Consider the following 19,431-nt stretch of genomic DNA (forward strand, 5'->3'; position numbering starts at 1 on the left):
ATCGTCAAGCACTCTTCCTCGCCATCTGCATTCGCGCTGAACCTCTTGGATAATCTCATACCAAAAGATGTTCAACGTATCTCCAACATTAAGGGGTCAAATGGGAAAGCACCCTTAAATTCAATGGTTCTGGCAGCCATTAAAGGTATAATATAATGGTACCAATTTTTGTATTCTTTACTTTTAATATCTTGCAGCCTGGTTCAGTACCATTTTTTGTTATCGCAGTAAAAACATTAAATTTGTGACACATATATTCTAAAAATTAGTACCAAGTTCAGTTGTTTCTCTTACTCTTACTATCATTAATCACATTTTTTTAACTGTAGGACAACTGCAGAGACAATATAAATGGAGTGACGAAGATTTAGAGAAGAACTGGGGAGAAAAGACTGGCATACAGCAAAAAATTGCTGATAAGTGTAGAAATTTAAACAAACCTTGCAAAAAGAACAACTTATGATGAAATAACATTTTTAATGCTGGCAAGCGTTAATTTTGTGAAAATGATAATCCATTTTTTTAAAATTGTTTTTAGCAGATTGTTCTGCAATTTGGCACATGCTGATATTGCATGTACATGCATGCATGCATTCTATAATGTATTTCATTCAAAGAAATTAATAATTATGTAATTCTAGTTTCCAAATAAACTTGCAGGTTTAGTTCAAAACATACGGTACAGATGTTATAGGATTTCCCTTGAAATCTCTTGATTATAATAATTTCCTGTATATGTGGCAGGGTTACATGCAGCTGTGATTCCGGGTGGGATTACAAAATTATGGTAATAACAACCTGCAGTATTTGATCATGGCAAGAAAAGCCAGGATTCCATATGAATTCCCAAGTGGGATTAGCGGGAATTTTATGATTCCCAGGTGGAATGGCTTCTTCGATCCTTCACGGGGGATCCCAGGTGGGATCCTTACAATTCCCAGGTGCGATGGCTTCTTGGATCCTACCTGGAATTTCAGGCAGGATCCAAAAACTGGTGGGATCCCAGGTGGGATCCTGCCAAAAATTGGTGGCATCCCACCTAGGATCAACCCGGGATCCCAGGTGGGATTGGCAGGATCTTGCCTCACTGTTTTACCTGGGAATAAAGAAATAAATGCATTTAAGCTTGCATGCAAACCTTTGTTTGTTCAACCTTCCATCAACCCGGTAAAGGTGAGAGTTTGTGCACGATGGAACTATTATATCACTATTTCAATCAGAAAACACAAATATGCGTTTTTAATGCCCTGTTAGAGCCTCCCCCGCAAGCGATCTCATGTGGAAGTCAAAAAGAGGCAGCTTTTGAGCCTGCGTTTGATTGCACTGCGGTATTTGCTAAGGTACAAGAAGCTGCACATCGCTGTACATGAAGTTAATAAGTAGTCTCTGGCATGATTTACCAGCATTGGCTGAGCTCCTAGAGAACTCATTGGTTCATTTCAGGAACCAATAGAAAAACTGGCGGTATTTTTCGATCTGAATAATGGTCAAAGGGGATATATAAACTCAAAACAGCATAATCTACTCTGACTGCTCACAGAACCATCAGTGGTAACTGACGAGATTCTCTTAGAATCGAAACTGCAGTCTTGCCTCAGCAATTCTCTTGTGAAATGGCAGCAACCAAACTTACTGCTGATGGTCTTTTACCGACCGAAGAGACAGATCCTGCTACCGAGGATACCAGAATGGACACCGATATGTCTCATGAAGAGGATGCCCTCCTGTCCGAAGATCAAGGTGAAGACATTGGCTCTAGTATGAGTGTCCCAAACGCTCAAAGACAAGAGCGCAAGGAGACAACGAACAAGCCAAAGAAGCCCGAGCACAAAACCAAAGAGCCTGTACGCTCTGACACAACGAGCAATGACAGAGGCAGAAAGAACCAAAGAGAAATACAACCAAAGTCCGCCAAAACTACTGGCAGTTCCAATAGAAAAAGACCACAGCACGAAGAAGAGCTAAACTTCATCCAGGAGAAGATTGACAGCTTCAATAACTCTATCAGTCTGCTTAATACTCACCTGGAGAAGGGCTCATGCCCCAAGACTTTTTAAGATACAATGCATGGGCGATCACGCCCGACAAGGACTTTAAGAAAGACATTAACTCCATTAGAAAGAAAGCCAAACGGGCCCTTGTAGGGGCTCTAGTGAAATTTCACCACAGGCACGTAGAAAGGCTTGAGAATAAGTACAGAAAGCTCGAACAAGCGAAGTCTCACAGAGGTTTCCATGAAACCAACCAGTCTTCCCGCAAAACGCTGGCTAGAAATAGAAATGTGAACGAAGATAAGAAAGACAACAACCTAGCCAAAGTGTTGAAAGCCAAGATCAGAGAGGTTAATATATTGCTGGAACAAATGAGATCACAAGCAATGAATAAAAAAAGTGAATCTTATCCTGTTGTCTTATCTGACCCTTTAGAAATAAGGGAGGAAGGGAAAAGAAACAACACAAACAACAAAGCGGTTAAAAGCCGCAAAAGATTAGAGTGGAGAAAAATCAAAGAGAAAAAATGCTTTCAAAACAACATTGAGTCATGCAAGCAACATCAAAAACCTGTCAAATACATGGTTGACAGACAAGCAAATTACCCTACTATGCCGTGGTTTGAAATTCATTCCTGCTCCCGTGACAAGAGAAAACACTATCAGGCGTCAGCTACTCAATGACTTCAGTCATTTTGCCAGAAGAATGCGCCTTAAGTACATATTTCACGGTCACGATAAAGAACCTCATCCTTTTGCACGTCAAGTCAGACTGGGACCCACCAGTCCAGCCCTCAGTTGCTCTAGAAACCTTTCTAGAAGAAGTCAAATTTGACCTTGCTAATATGAAATTGAACAGGCCGAAAGACAACCTTGAGAATTAGTTTAGAGAAAACGTAGGTTGAATTACGCAGTAGCAAACAAAATATTCAAAAGAAAAGGTCGCACCTCACACATTTTTTTTTTTTTTAAATTTATTTATTTGCAATAACACAAGGGAAACCAATGCTTACTTACAACACTAACTCTATTTACATTATATTGCTCTAATTATTTACACTATTTAAATTACAATAACTAAACGACTTACATTACTAACAAATACAGTTACACGACTTACACGATTAAGAAATACAGTGATGACAAGGGGCAAAGAAAAAAAACAAAACTGAGAAGAAAAATAGCTAGTTATCATTACAGCTTGAGGTTGTAGTACAGAAACATAAAAAAACAGACCAAAGGCATGTGGTACATTAAAAGTAAAATGAGTTATACATCTGACAGGAGATTAGAAATAGATTAATGGGTAGGAGATAGATAACCCTACAGAAAATATAATCTAAAATATTAATTAAATCCTCATGTATCCTGTAAGAGGTTTCCATTTCTTCGTGTCTCCACTTTTTGTTTCTATCTCATATTGTAATTTTAGTGTGCATATGAAAAGCGTAAGATTTGGATGATCATTTTTTGTTTTAGCGAGCCATATGTGATATCGTGCTAAGAGAAAGCAGTAATTTATAAGAAGCGCAAATTGAGAGATATCTGCAAAATATGCAAGTGATGCATGTCGTTGATCTCGCATGTAAACAATAACTTATTTGCATTTAAATTTGCAAATGTCCGCAATTTTTGCCACTAAACTTAGCAGAAGTTTTACATGCATTATATCTTTTGATCTTTCCACAACTATAATAGAATCAGTACTGCGTCATGCGGCAAAACAACCTTTCTGCAAAAAAAATATTAACATGCAGTGCTGTCGTGCATTCGCCAGCGAACGCAAACTAGGAGAATATTTTTTCCCCGACACTTTCAAATCCGGTTTTAAAAGAGTATTCGGAACATTTCAAAGGGGTTTCCAACGTGTTCCACATTCCAAAGAGTTTCAAAGCGTTTCAAAAGGGTTTCCAAAGGATTTCAAAAGGGTTTCAGAAGGATTTCAAAGCGTTTTCAAAGCGTTTCCAAAGGGTTTCCAAGCGTTTCCAAAGGGTTTCAAAGCATTTCCAAAGTGTTTCAAAAGGGTTTCAAAGCATTTTCAAAGGGTTTCCAAAGGGTTTCAAACCCTCTGAAACTGGGTTTCCAAAAGGGTTTCAGAGCGACCTCAAACCCCCTAGAAAACATTTTTGTGGATAAGACGTCTTTGCGTATGGAGGGTCACAAATCACTCATTTCTGAAATTGCAAAATGAGAACGTTAGTTTTTCAGATTTCTGGAATAAAAAAAAATTGTTTTTAATTAATAATTTGACATGTACCATGCATTTTCAAAGACTCCTGAAGTGTGGTCTCTCTTGGTTCTGGCTTATTCTGTCAACACCTCTATTGTTTAAGATTGTGCAATTGGTCATTTCAGATGACCATCGCTTCCATAACTAAGCCTTGCGGTTCCTCATGCTTGTTCAACTAAGTGTTTCATTCTTCATGTTTGATGATGTTCTATTGTAGGTTTTTCTTTTTCCATGCACTTGCATTGAAGTTCATAATTATAGTTTGATTGCACTTTTTTCATTGCAAATGTAGATGTAAGTGCTTGATTATTTGGTTTATTGCAGGCATGTGCATTGAAGTTTGAATCTAATTTCAACTAATTAAAGTCTCTTTTCATTGTTAGTTGTTAACCGATAAAAAACAAACAGGCCAAGGAAAATTGTCAACTGCCACGGAAAAAAGCTACAGGTGCTAATTGTCAGAGAGTAAGTATTTTTAAATGTATACAAAAAGTAATAATCATATTTAGTACATGAAAGACCAAAGCTGTTATCAACTTCAACTCATCATATCTGTCACGCCATTCTTTAGCCTGCGTAGCTTGGTGGTTTAAGCAATTTTTTAGGCAATTTGAATGCGAGCACACAAAGCGGCGAAGCTGTGAAAACGAGCGCAAAGCAGTTGTCGGACTCCCAGGCTCCTTCCAGCTTTGGTGCTCATTGTCGCAGCTTCCCCGCTTTCTTAGCACGCTCTAAAAACCACCAAGCTATGTAAGCTAGCCGTTCTTAGGCAAGTGATTTTCTCTAGTAATGCCATATGATTGTTTTTCTCATGCACGTGCGCAAATTGAAGTTGGAAATAAACTGAAATAATTGCTCTTTTTTCCATAACCATAAGAAATCTTAAAATCAGTTAAACTAATGAAGGTTTTTCTTTCACATTGAATGTCAGGTGTCAACCGGCAAAGAAAATGTGAAGAAAAAGGCTACTGTGTTGAAAATCATATTGGGTAAACAGCCGTTGCATGATTCAACAAGTGCCATCTTGAACCAACCACCAGTAGAACCCAAACCCTCCTAAAGCACCTTGGAGGCAGCCAGATGAAGACGCTGTACAGGATCTGCTGGCTGCAAGACCAGATAAGAACGAGTCTCCACTGAGGTCACTTTGTCATGAAGATACCAACAAGTCTCCACCAAGTTTCCCTGGCTACCTGAACAACCTTTTCAAAAAATTAACAGACTCAGAGACTTTAGGAGAGAAACTAAATACAGTTTTAGACAATCAGAAAGCATTATTTTCGCTCATGTCAAAGCTAATGGGGGATGTGGCACAAAATTCAAGGGACCTAGCACAACTTTTCTGTAATGTAGCAAATTTCACGAGACGTAGCACAAATTGCGAGCACTCAGAAAGACAAGCCTAGTACAATGTACAGGGAGAGGGGTACACTGTAAGGAAGTGTAAAGGGATATCGTGTTATTTATTAATACTCATGTTAAGGGTTAACTTGTATAAATTAAGGATTACATTTTGTTATAACTTTAAATAAAGATAGTTTGCTTCTAATTTTGTTGTGGCTCCTCGTTGTGTATCTACTTGTAATCTGGGTGGCAATGCTGAAAGAAAGAAATGGATTCAGAAAGCTGTTAAACAAAATGATTCTATGAGTGTACGTCATTTCACAATAGCCGATGCTGTTAAAGTATATTTTCGGGAGCTGTCACAGTATATAGGAGCTGAAAAGTGCTTTACTTTTTCAGGGGATGTTCAAGTTCCCTTCAGGCTTAAAAAGCATTATTTGAATTACTTAGTTGCTTTGCTGCAAAATCCTTTTAAGTGTAATTTTAACTCAAAGCAAAATTGAGAATAGCAGGCTGAACGAGATGAAATTTGATATACTGTACGAGCCGCTTAATAAAGATAGTTTTCTTTACACAGAGATGATTTGTTTACCTTTTGAAATGTAAAAGTAGTCATTTTTTGCAATCTTCTGACTACACTTTGATATTTACAATACGCATTTGGCCTCAAGTTTCCATCTATCATGAGTTAATTTCGGGTCGCGATTCAAAAATCAAAGCGGCAAGTAACATTTGTTTGTCTATTTGGTCGTGCAGTTGTAATAAATACGGTTCATAATTTTTTTCATTCGATTCAGAGTAACTTTGTCGATCAGTTCTAAATTCGATGCTGGGTTGGTGAATTTTACATGGCTTGAGAGTGTGCATTTATCATGTCCCGGAGTCCAGAGTCCCAGAGTGGCGGTAGAATGTAAAACAACAAAACAACTTGATCAGTGACCTAATCAACTAAGATATCCTTAGTATAAAATGTTCGTGGGAAACTTTAAAATCGACTTGAAATAAGTTTTAATGAAAAATCCAACTAACAAGCTTGGTACTTTTCAGATAAAATGGTTTGAAATGACTTAAATGTCGTTGAAAATGATGCATTTATTTCAAGGGCATGCACTTGTTTTTAAACCTTGTAGCTCAACTTCTTTTTGTCTAATTTCTCTGGATCTCTCAAAAGCCTGTGTCTTGCTGCTGTGCACAGCCACCAGCCTTTTCATACGGCTGCGGTATTTTCTAAGTGTCACCTTTAGTTTCTCTGGCTTGTGCAGTATATTTGGAAGACCTGGATCCATGTCTTGTATATAAAGCATCCTCTGGGTATCTATTGAGTTTTGTATTGAATATTTCTAATGAAAAGAGGCAAGAAGTGAAGGAACTAATTGAACTGAAAAATAGACCCAGATCGATGTCATGCAATCTTTACATCTAAGTGATCATGTGCTGCAAATACTTCCACATGGATATTTTTGTCTTCCTTTTGCTCATTTCTTAATTTTCTTCCTTACTAGCACACAATGTTTTCGTTTTGGTTTTTTGTAACTTTTTTTGGTTATCACAAGCCTATTTTGAAGGAGTTTTTTGTATGCAATAATTTGAATTGGTGTATGTAAATGCAACACATTTACTTTTCCCATTTTCTAGTGACTGTGCAACAAACTAGAAATCCTATCTAGTTTTAGCTCCAAAATTCTAATGCCTGGTCAGGTCCATTGCTAATGATTTCCTAAAGCTAGATAAAAGGGAATAGTAATATATCTCTGAAAAAGTTACTGCCCACAAATCGAGTTTTTGTCATTTGTAGTAATTGTATTTACCAATTTGCCCATGGCACGTGAACACGCAAATAGGTTCCCTTTGTGGTGCATCTGACTTCTTAGGAATTATGTTCAACAAGATACCTTTCGATGCAGAAGTTTATGTGATTCTCGAAAACTATCCCTTTGGAAAATGAAAATGATTTGCTTTTGCTTTTCGTATGAGCAAAGAGCATGCAAAACTGTTTTGAGAGTTGCCGTCGAGAGAGATCTAAGTTTAAAACAGATAATTACCAAACACAAATAGATCCATGGCAAACGGTTTGCTTACCTCTAAAAAAAGTTCTAAATATAGAATTCTCACGGCATTTGAGCTGTTATCTTTTAAAATTGAATTTCTCGATTGCTTGCCCAATAAGCAAAGCTTGCACGTGTGAGGCTCTTAACTTTTTCTTAAATTGAGCAAACCTTATCACGCGGACAAACTCCACTGGATTAAAATCTTTATAACTTTACAAAGACATGTGCAGGAAAATGAGGTTAGGTCTTTTGAAATGTATTGTATAAACTTGAGCGCTCACTTTGTCAAAAAACTTTGAAATCAAACATTATTTACAGTTCGGCATCCTGAGTAATTAGGACGCACGTGTTTTCTTCTGCCCAAATCGAGTCATTTGCTCTGCGTTGTCGGTTGAAGAATTGGAAAATGGGGAGAAATTGCTCCTTTGCAGCAGCTAGTTGGTGGCCAATGCGGTCAAGACCCTCGAAGCACTTAAGTCCAAGATTTAGTTCCCTTGCTAACTTGTAACAAGGATATATCACACCACAAAAGCTCTCTAGGTCTAATGACTGGCAGCGGCGTAGACACTGAAGTGGAACTGATTCTAGCAAGGTCTTCAATTTTCAGTTTGCCTTCCAATATTTCTTACATGGATATTTGTCCTGCTCATCGTTCTTCACTGGGCATTGGCTGGCAAAGGGGTTTGGCACGTTGCCGTATACCAGCCCAGCTGTCGAGGCACGTCCGCAAATCTTGTACTACGGATCGTGGAATCAGTAAAGATATCTGCAGATTAATCTTGTGTATTACTGGAATATTTCTTCCAGTCGGCTCTGGTAAGTGTCCATTCAAATAAAATTTATAGACTGCAGTGCTACATTACATTTCATAAAAGCCAAGTCACATGCAAAAGAGCAATGTTGAACACTAAAATTGAATCATTATTCAATATTTATTGTTTTATCTTTTTTCAAGGAATATGTATTGAATGTAGGATAACTCTTGGAGAACATATCCGAGCCGATTGCCAAGTCCCGCAACTTATTGCCCTTTCAGAGAGTATTCATGAGCTTTCTTTGGTAAGTACTAGCTATTTTGGGAGTCTCACACATACCATTGATTTTATATGTAACTATATACAGGATCAAAGTCTGAATTTCATTACGTTACCATACAGCTCTGATTCTGCATCGCCCTTTTTTAATCAGACTCCCTAATTATACTTAGCGACACTATTGTTATGGTTGTTTCTAAAGATTCTCAATCATTTATGCCACACCTTGTTTCCTATATATTAGCATGGAAAAGCCTCATGAACCGTGCACAATATAACAGTTGACGTTGCTGTTCTAGGCTGAGGAGACGACTATTACTGGTCCTGAACACAGTACCCCAGCTACCCCAGGAGGAAGCTTCTATTTGCCACCTAGCGACGACTCGTCCTCCTCTGACGAGATCTCCTTTGACAGTACATCAGTAACAACAAAGCACGAACCAAAGTCCAAGACCACTGACCCACTCAATGATTATTTGCGCACTCGAGGAATCAGTCCCATTTGTTCTCGGCTACAGTGGCCTTGGGAAGAAGCAAGTGTTTAAATATCGTGTTTAAATAAAGTTTATCTATCTATCTATCTAAGTGAAAGAACACGACACTACTGCGTGAGGAAGGCAGGTCAAGGTCTATCTACATTTCTACAAGACATAGCTCCAAGTGATAGTGGTTCTCTCTTCAAGGCAGTCTATTCCTCTGGTGTCATACAAAGAACCTTACAATGTAACGAAGAGGAAGCCAGAAGCAGATCAGTTGACAAAACCATGATGAGCGCACTTGCCGAGTGCTACCGTGCAGCTGACAGCTGGGAGATGTGTTGGCAAATCTTGTCCATTATAGTTGATAAGTTGACACTGAATCAGCTCCAACACTGGATACCCGATTTATCTCAGTATCATTTCACTGAGGCCAGACACCACTGCTTAGAATATGGAAGGGGGGCACCAGTGCTAACAGTTCCGACACCAAGGATGAGAGTATCCACTGCTCAAATCGATAACTTCATAGCATTCATCACTAGTCCCCATATTATCCAAGATTTGCCTTTTGGCAAAATAACAATCATGTTATCAACAAAGAAGACTACCAAGGATTCCAAATGTCATATGGATGATTATCCCAGAGCGAATAGTCATCCAGTATATGACTTACTACCAGGAGTCTGGGTTCATGCCACTATGTCACTCTACCCTTCTGTGGATTTTGAGCAAGTGCGCTGCGTCTGTTTGAACATCGGTTCAAGGGCTCAATTATGTTAGTGCTGCAGGTGCAGAAGCATTTGACGATCTGTGTGATGTTGTTGAAACCCTTGGACATGTAGGACAAGGTATGGGATGGGCGAAACAGCAGGAAAATAATCTATGTGCAAGCAAGCGGTACCTTAAAAGTGACTTTAAGGTGGGTGTGACCCTTGCTAGGCAGATCCCTCCACCTCTCTATGTCACTCGCCCCAGATCTTTGTCTTGTGCGTTCAATATGGCGTCTGCGATCACACTGGTTTTCTGCGTTAAAAAAACCCCTCTACCATCTGCTAGCAGTTTAATCAAAATATCATTAAATAGCATTATTTCTATTGTTTTATTTTGTTCTGTTGGGGCTATTTACCGCTAAATATTTGTCAGTTTCATGGTTCTACCATCCGGCACTCAAAGGCTGATTAATAGAAAGGACTAACTCAATGAACGCACTAATCAGTCCATACGGAACATGTGATAACAAAATGTTAGGGCGTATTTCACTTGACTGTTGTAGAACTACTAGCAAATAAAACTCCTCAGCCAACCAGGAGCAGAACCCATTAACCAACAAATCAATCAGGAGGCGAAGTATGTCTGACTTGCGTTTAGTAGTGACATAAGGAAACGTGCGTTTGGGTTTAGTTCGCCATTTCATTGGCTCACTGATGACAGACCAAGCCCCTCAATCAATAGAAAAATAAGGTGAATCCAAGTCTGACAGTCGTGTGAAATCTTCTCTATCTTTTTGCTTAGTTCTCTATAAAGCAGCGCATCTTAATTATAACTTTTTTCAAACGTTTATTGCAGGTACACGTTTCCCAGAGTTCTACAGTAGCAGATCACTGCAGGTCATACGCTATAAGCGACCCGAAGGAGCCTTTGTTCCAGGCCACATGTGATCACGATCACAGTGATGTGTGTGAGTGCTGCGCTACATTGGCGTCAACTCTAAATGATATCAAGGAAGTTTTGGTTGCGCAAAGTCAAAACATGACATCCAACACGAAGGAAGAACTTGTTTTCCAAGTCAAGAATGGAAAGACCGCTATATTGGCATGGAAGTCTCATCTCCTCTGCTCCGTCAATCAGGATGGCACCAGAATACAGCTTTTGGAAGCGATTGACCAGTCGTCTGTTTTAATTGTTTAAGACTGGGCAATGAAATATCCTCCTCGGAAGTATAGAGAAAGTCAGACCGACTGGTTCAGTAAATGTGGAATCCCATGGCATTTGACAGTTGCCACAAGACGAGAGGGAGGGGAGTTGCAAATGCTAATGTTTGCACACATTTTCAAGTCCTGTAGTCGAGACAGCTGTGCGGTCCTTGCCATTATGGCTGATGTTATTTGGCAGCTCAAGATCGCCATGCCTGGGCTCAAGACCGTCTGTTATTGGCAGGATAATGCCGACTGCTACCACTGAGGAACCACTCTCATCTGTGCAGCAGCCCTAGGCCATGAAGAAGGTGTCAAGATCAAGCATCTAGGTTTTTCTGATCCACAAGTGGGCAAGGCGGCATGTGATCGGAAGGCTGCGACTATAAAGTCACATATGAGGACTTATCTTAACGCTGGAAACGATATCGACACCTGAGCAGATGAGAGACGCGATACTCTCTTCTGGTGGAGTTCCTGGTGTTAATGTAGCATTCTGTGAAACTATCCAAGTCCCGACGGTGCTATCTTCAAAGATAGAGGGCATTAGTCGGCTCAGTAATATCGAATACAAGGAAGAAGGGCTACTAGTTTGGAGGGCGTATGGTATCGGCGATGGTAAACTCATTGCTACAGACAAATTGCATTGCCCATCCCCATCTGACCTATCAACCCTTACCCAAGTTACTCGCTCTTACTCAAGCGCATTTACATCTGTCAAGGAGAGGCACATAAAAGCATCAGTTTGAGATCCAGAGTGCATATCAAAGAGGAAGACAGTAACGCGACGATCTTCAGCTGTCCTGAGGAGGGCTGTGTGAAAACATTTGAGAGATATTCATCAATGCAGCGGCATTTAGACTGTGGTAAACACCAACGTGCTCTTGAGCGATATACTCTACTGGATAGAGATGCTGTTGGATATGCTCAAATGCTTGAGGGGCAATGTGAAGCTGTTCCCGAGCTGGATGCAGTTGCAGAACCGCCATCTTCTCATGACATGCTACCAAAGGATTGGGCGCCCGAAGTCAAATGCTTCCCATAGATGTAGTTTTATGTGCAAGCAAGAGAACTACCTGACTGAGAAATGTTAACAGGGTGAGCCGTCAGGACGAAAAAGTGATCCGCTATCAGTTGCACACTCTATGATGTTTCTCATGGACTCCCAAGTGAAGCGGATGTTCAGTAGTGAAGAGTTTTTGACTGCATCTCAGGTTGCTGGATTCTTCTCCAGACTTGTGGCAAAGAAGTCTCTGTTTAGCGATGATGATCTTGAAGAGGAGATTGAATGTGCCACCCAGGAGGCAACCATTGAAGAATTGACGAAGGACGTTTGTCGGGAATTTTTGCCAGGACACCCCATCATGTGGGATAAATATAATCTATGCGAAATGACCTCAGGAGGGAAATTCAACACGACCAAGTTATCGGTTGCAAAACTAAGAGACATTTGCGCAGGACTTGACATTGCTGTTGATATATCCATCAAACGTAAACAGCCCTATGCAGACAAAATTGAGGAGTACTGTCAAAAATGCCACTGTAAAGCGGATAAGTAAAGCCCAAAGTTAGCACAGGGGTGGGGTAGGGGGGTAGGAAGAGGGTAATCATAGGGATAGGTTCTTCAGTATCACGACCCAAATACCACACCAAGCCCTAACTTAAGCGTACGTCAATCATGGGAACACTTTCATATAGACTTTCTTCTTAGAATCCATGTCACTATGATGCTGCAGGGGATTTATACAAGCTTGCGCTATGCAGGAAATTTGTTTTCTGGCTTGCACCCGCGCAATTTTGTTTTCAAAATCTTCCAATCTCCCCCACACTTCAATAAAAAAAATAAAATGGGCCGTCCTTTACCCCAAATACATTTTGTTTTCACTCACTTTAAATTCAAAATTAGTACAAAGGTGGGGTAGGGGACTAGGGGAGTGAATAGGGTGTGGTTACGAACTTTACCCTATTTTCCACTACCTACTGAGCTATTTTGAGCGAAAGCAATTGAGTGAATTACTGTTTATATATTTGGAACAAAAGACATGAAAAAGCCTTGTGTATGTTTATATCATGATGGAAAATCTTAATTAAATTGTTGCCGTGGCCGTGCAATGGACCCTTAAATGCATTGCGTGCAACATTGCAAATGAAAACTTCTTTCCCCCTCCCTCCTCAGAAAAAAAATTAATCACCTGGGTCCGGAAGCGACGAAGGAAAGATTGCATTACACTCACTAGACTGAGATTTATCTCTTGCACTTACAAGAAACTAAATGAATGTCAAGAGGTTGCTCACTGAGAGGTAGATATTGCAACATATGGATTGATTTTCTGGAAAAGTGTTGGACAAGCTTAGACTGGAACCGGTGTACAAGCTCGATGTCAAGATATGACCCTAAATTATAAAGTGCGGCAACAAGATAACAAATAAAATTATGTATGTATGTAATGGAAAAATTAACTGAGAATGTCAAAATTATTGCCTTCAAACACCCATTTGGAAGGTAAGCTGTCATCAAAGTATTATCTCAGCTTTACTGAGTAGTTTTAATGGGAACTGGCAGGGTTTTTCAACAGTTTGCTCAGAAAGCGAGCTAAGGCTAGTTGAATTGTTTACATGTCCTGGTTAAACAAAATCTCTTCGAGAGGTCAAATTGCTAAGCTTATGCAGGTGATAAAGCAAAACTGATCACCGCTTGCACACTTACCCACTTCAAACATTTGTGTAAGGTATTGCAACAAAAGAAGTCAAGGATCAGGACTACGGAAAGATTTTTCTTTAGGCAAGCGAAGTAGATTTGCCGCTACCGAGAAAACTGAGACCAATGGACATGGAAATGCCGAGTTCTTCAGCTTCTGACGAGTTCAAGTTGCTGCAACCGAAGCATTTGTCTTTCACACCAACACCTAACGCGCATCTCGCAAATACAACAGCTCCAAAAAATGCCAAGAAAAGTCCTTTGGACTGCCAGCAACAGGAAATAGAAGAAAATCTTAAGGTTTTGAAAGTACAAGTTGCTAGCACTAAAGAACAATTGCAGAAACTGAACAGTGAATCCAGACATTTTCATTCGCTCAGTGATATTCGAGCTCGACTCTGTAACAACTGTCACTGCAGTGGTCACACAAAAGTAAAATGCTCAAAACCTCCTTGCACGGACATCAGTGTGTGTAAAATAATAGAAAAGCATCCCAAACACAAAACGAAAATCAGCCAACTTCAGCGTGAAATTAGGAAACCCATCTCAAAAGTTTTACGGCCACACCTGACCGCACAAAATCTACGTTTTTCTTTGTTACGAGACCTAGATTGAAGGCACAAAACCAAGTAACGTGTGCAAACAGAAGCCAGAAAGAAAGGGATCTGATAATATTGCAAAGAGCACTCAAAAAGGTTCCTGACGGTGTGAAGACGGACTCGAGACTTCCGATGATTATAGATCAATACGAGAACTCAAATGTAAACATCTATTTATAAATGGAGCATATCACCACACTCACAGGATAGAAGGCATCTTATTTCTCTTCCTGTAATGTTATGTTTTTAGGATTGAGTTATATTACTCACGTTGTTTTTCTTGAGTAAAATTAATGTTACAAAAAATTGTCTAAGTCAAGTTCTAGAACAATCTAGAACCAGAAGTCATTCAGCCGTGACCAATTTGTGTAAGAACATTCCAGAACATGCTAATCCTTATGTAATTACTCAGATTAGAAACTGTGTCAAACTACTTAATTTAGCTCTTCATAGAAGTTTCTAGAACTTTAAGCCTCATGTATATTAGAGCGAGAGTTTCTTCTGTAAGAGAGATTGATTGAAATTTGAAGAAGCTTAGTGCTGTAAATTCGTGAAGTTACCTTACAGAAATAAATTAGTTTGTTGCTGTTACCAGCGATCCTGAGTTCTGTCTGGAAACAACCATGCTCTACAACAATACTCGTAACAATTAATGTAAACTAAAGTGAACTCAACAGTTCCTGCACACTGATTTATTTGAAAGTGGGGAATATTTATCAAGGTTAAATAACAAATAACTTGGTTTCATAGCGTTGCAAATCTCAGATTCTTGTTCATTTGTTGATTTTTCTGGAAATGTTTTACTTCTGTAGTTATTAGCTAAACAAACCTTCGTTTATATTCGGTTCTTGTAGTTGTACCTCTTGCGTTACTACGTCTGTGACATTTTGCAACTCAACAATGTCAACAAACAGCAAACTTTGTAAATATGATATGTTGTGTTCAGAGATATCATGTAACATTTGTCTTAGATAAGTTTCCTGATCTGGTTTACAAAAAGGTAAAAAAAGTGTTGCTCATAAAAAGTATCCACAGCGCTTGAAATATGCATACGAGCTATTGGCAGTAATGTTAAGCATCGCCTGCACTATTGCAATTTTGTTTTCATTGAGAGCTAGCATCTAGTGGCAACGTAAAAATGCCTTTATCTCGTGGAAGCAATATTCACAGGTGTTGAAATGTGGTGGGTAAGGTGGCTGAAATAAGTCTTACACCGCAATTGGCTAACATGTCCCTAAGCACTGGTTCAATGCGAAGAACTTTGTTTAAATCCATTAGATGGACCATCCAGTATATTGTAAAAATGAACGCCAGAAAATGAATGCAAAAGATTTATAGTGAAAGTTGCATTAGACACGTAGCGCTGAATTTCGAAAGCAGCCTATCCTAGTGGTGCGCTCCCATAGTTTCTGTTCCCTGTAGTTTTGATTGCGCTGAAATAGTCAAAGAAATGCAGGGTCATTGGGTTGATGTTGGCTATTTCAGTAAGAAAATCATTGATAGCTGTTGTTGCTTCAGGGGTTGTAGATTCAAGTGGAATAGTTGTAAGTTTCTTTCTCGTCATTATAAGTTCTTTGCGAATGACCTTGTTGATCTGTGATACGCTCGGTAGATTGGCAGGATGAACCACGCCATCAAGTAGAAGCCTCTGTTGTAATTGGGTCGAGTAAGTGCTCAGTTTCATTAGTTTTTGTACCTCTATATACTCCACGACTTGTTCATCCATTTTGGGACTAGGAAAACCAACTCTAATGCCTCTGAAGGATGTGTTTTGTTCATTGTCGTGGTCTATCACTTTCTGTACAAAACCGGGGCTCAAACAAATTTCCCGTGCGATTTGACGGTTGATAAATCCATCATGATAAAATTCCAACACTTGTTCTCTGTACATTGCAGGTAAGGTTCTTCCATTATCAAAGCTTCCACCATACCTATTCAGTCTTAGTTGAACATAAGCTTGTGTAAAATAGAATAAAAATATAATTTAGTTTGCAAGACAGCTCTCAGGTCGTAGAAAAAAAAATGGATCGTCAAGCAAACCAGAGTTCAAATATTTTAGAAAAGGAAAACTTACAAGCACTTTGAACGCGAGTGTGTAGCATTGTAGAACTCTTGGTCAAGATTTCAGTATATCTTTCACAACCGTGAGCTTTTAAAAGTCCAGCGCTTTAGTCATGTTTGGCTTCCCGCCGAATTCTATTCCACCTGTATCAACAAGTTTAAAGTATGTCAAAAATATGTCAGAAATGAAAACCTGTCTGGGTGTTCACGGTACTGCACGCAGCACTGTAAAATAATACGCTTTGCCTTTTACCCACTATTCCACTATTTATTTACTTTCTCTTCCAAAGTTAGAACAAATCTTTGGCTTTTACAAAATTTTTGTGAATTTTACATTAATTGAAATTATTTGCAACAGAAAGAAATGTTGAAATTTAAAAAACCTTGAACAGTCTTTCTGGCTTTCAAGATGGGCTCTTACAGTCTCGGTATTATCCTCCTTGAGTTTTACGAGTTGGCTCCTTAGGTGACAGCATTTGTGAGCCTTAGCATTGAATTGCTGTTGCAGGCAGCTGACCTGATCCACAGACTCATTCCCAGCATCTGATATCTCGATTGTTGGTTCCTTGATTGTTGTCGACTTCTTTGTACTGTCGAGTCTGGCCTTTTTCACTGCTTGCTGGGTCTTCCACACGAGTTACCTTTCTTTCCGCTTTGCCAGGAAATGCTTATAAGGATCATTGACTGCTGGGGTGGCAGCTTTCTCACTCGCTGTTTGAGCTATTGCTGGTGAAGAAAAATCAGAGGTTACACCTACAGCCGTCAAGTCTTGGGCCCAACATTACTCTTACATAGAAGTTAAATGGAAAAAATTATTAAAAAATATAGCTCACCTCTCAGCGGACTACCAACTGAGACAGTTCTCCTTTAAATTATTACACTGTATTTTAGTGACCAAAAAGGAGCTTAAGAGGTTCAAAATATCTGAAAGTGAAGATTGTTTTTTCTGTAAATCCTTTGATCCTTGGAACATGCATTTCCGGAGTCTCCTGCTGGCCTAAACTTCTTTAAAAAAGTTCTTACATGGTTCAATAATGAGCACAGAGTTAACTTTACACCATCTAAAATACAGCTACCATTTAAGGACTGATGTTCCCCCAAATACAAGCCCAAACCTCACCAGGAAGTTTGGGGTTGTAGTAGTGCAAACTCAAATACTGTAAAGACCCTCAGATAAGCCGTGCCTTTTTTCCAAAAATCGTCGCTCAAAATCAGGGGTGCGGCTTATCCGCGGGAACATTTGGAAAAGTGGCCGTAAATCTCAGTGAATTTACACTTTATGGATAAGTATGTCAATAAACATTACATAAAACTACAAGGGAGTACTGTTCATTGCTTTTGCAAGTTTGGTGGCTCCTAAAAGAGCCGTTGTTGATGTAAGTGTAAGCTTATTCTAGAGCTTACATTTGTCTCCGCTTAAAGCGTTAAACCTTCTTCGTTAGGAGGTCCTTCAAGTGGTTTATGGTGCCTTTCTCAAACAGGAAAACGTCACGCAGCACGGAATTTCCATTCCCCCACAAAGCTGTTTGCAGCGTCGATGACAGCCAGTAACTGCAACAGATATCGGACCCTCCACGAGGAAGAAAATACCACGCTATTCTCGAGTATTCACGTGGTAGATGGCCCACTGTTTCCTCACCGTTTAGCACTTTGATGGCATATTTGTCGAACTGATTATGTAACTCTCTTAGAGCAACAAATTTATCTCCAACATTTGGCTCCCAAATCTCTTTGTAGATGTGACAGCCACGAACAGCAGATGTAAACTCAAATGACTCCATCTTGTTTTGCTTGAGAATATACAAACTAGGCAAACTTATTGTTCTCACCCAAGTCCCGTATGGCTTGGTATAAACCAATTGTGCCAAAATGCATCCTGTTGCTATGCGATGAAATGCCTTATTTGCATTCTGTCAACAACACACATATTGGTTTGTTTACCTATTTCAAGTACACAAAAATAGGAATTACTTCTTACTACTTATCTCTCAATTTTGTTTAGCCATTGCGAGACAAGTTACAGGAACGGTGCTTTGAGCAATACCTGCAAAACTCTTAAAAACATCGGGCTGCTTCCGGTGTCCAGTTTTCCATCTTCCAATCTGATCAAATGCCTGGTTACTAAGCTATACACGTTCGACAAACACTTGAGCAAAAAGTCTATGGAAAAACAGTATTGAATGAAGAATTACCTGTCAACAAATTCCAGAAAAAGATCAATCATATGTCAAAGATGGTGGAAACGATGTTCATTATATTAAAACGCTAAGGTAAGACTTTGAAGTATTTTACGATTCAATGTTAAAAGTGAATTTACATTTGATGAACAAGACTCCTAAAGGCTCGACTTTGGATTTCCTTCAAAAATCTTTTTTTCCAAAATTTGAGTTGCTAAACTCAGGGTGCGGCTTATCTGCGGGTGTTTATGGTATATTGTTACTATTGCAAAATGTTGGAAAACAAACTTTCAATTTTCTCGAATTGAAGTCAGTGCTATCTTTGCAATGGAAAGCTGAAAAATGCAAAATTTAAATTAATTAATTCAATTTACATTATATAATAAGTCTCATTGGCAAAATCACTCATTAGTGTTTTACTACCATTGTTATAATATGAATGTAAGAAGCACCAGTAATGGTATTAGTATCCTAACTTAAAAAGGGTAAATGTATTGTTTTGTAGAGTTAATTATGCAAATTTTAGTGATCGTTGGATGTTGTCCTTCAGTAGCATTTTGAATGAAAGTGATAAAAGTTGAAGTGAGGCCTTACACTTGGATTTTTCAACAGATTTTACATCATTTTACAATAGTGTAAGGCCTCACTTGAACTTTTACCACTTTCATGCAAATTTTAGTATGGTGAGTAGCATGTGTAATTGCATTGTTCTGTTAATTAGAGTAAGTTGTATTAGTAGTTGTATTACTGTTGTAAATAGTTATCACTTCTGTAATTAGTAGTTGTAGTGCTGTTGTAAAAAAAATTCACCAAGAAAAAGAAACAAGGAAATTGTTTTGACAAGGATTGGGCTGACAA

At 39.1% G+C, this 19,431-nt stretch overlaps 1 protein-coding gene and 1 pseudogene across 1 annotated transcript; both read left to right on the plus strand.

Annotated features, from left to right (window-relative positions):
* Positions 1–990: 990 nt before the first annotated feature.
* LOC145481489 (uncharacterized) lies at positions 991–6,090 on the plus strand. Its single transcript, XM_081459988.1, has 2 exons — positions 991–2,931; positions 3,530–6,090. The coding sequence occupies exon 1, from the start codon at positions 1,614–1,616 to the stop codon at positions 2,055–2,057; it is 444 nt and encodes a 147-aa protein (XP_081316114.1). The 5' UTR covers positions 991–1,613; the 3' UTR covers positions 2,058–2,931; positions 3,530–6,090.
* Positions 6,091–13,654: 7,564 nt separating this feature from the next.
* On the plus strand, positions 13,655–15,207 carry LOC145481490 (uncharacterized; annotated as a pseudogene).
* The last annotated feature ends 4,224 nt before the right edge of the window (positions 15,208–19,431 follow it).

The sequence above is a fragment of the Orbicella franksi genome, chromosome 3 (genome assembly GCF_964199315.1).
Source record: "Orbicella franksi chromosome 3, jaOrbFran1.1, whole genome shotgun sequence".
NCBI lineage: Eukaryota > Metazoa > Cnidaria > Anthozoa > Scleractinia > Merulinidae > Orbicella > Orbicella franksi.

Bases quoted from the DNA above. Each gene is read 5' to 3' on its own strand.
- LOC145481489 (XM_081459988.1), top strand. From the start codon at position 1,614: ATGGCAGCAACCAAACTTACTGCTGATGGTCTTTTACCGACCGAAGAG.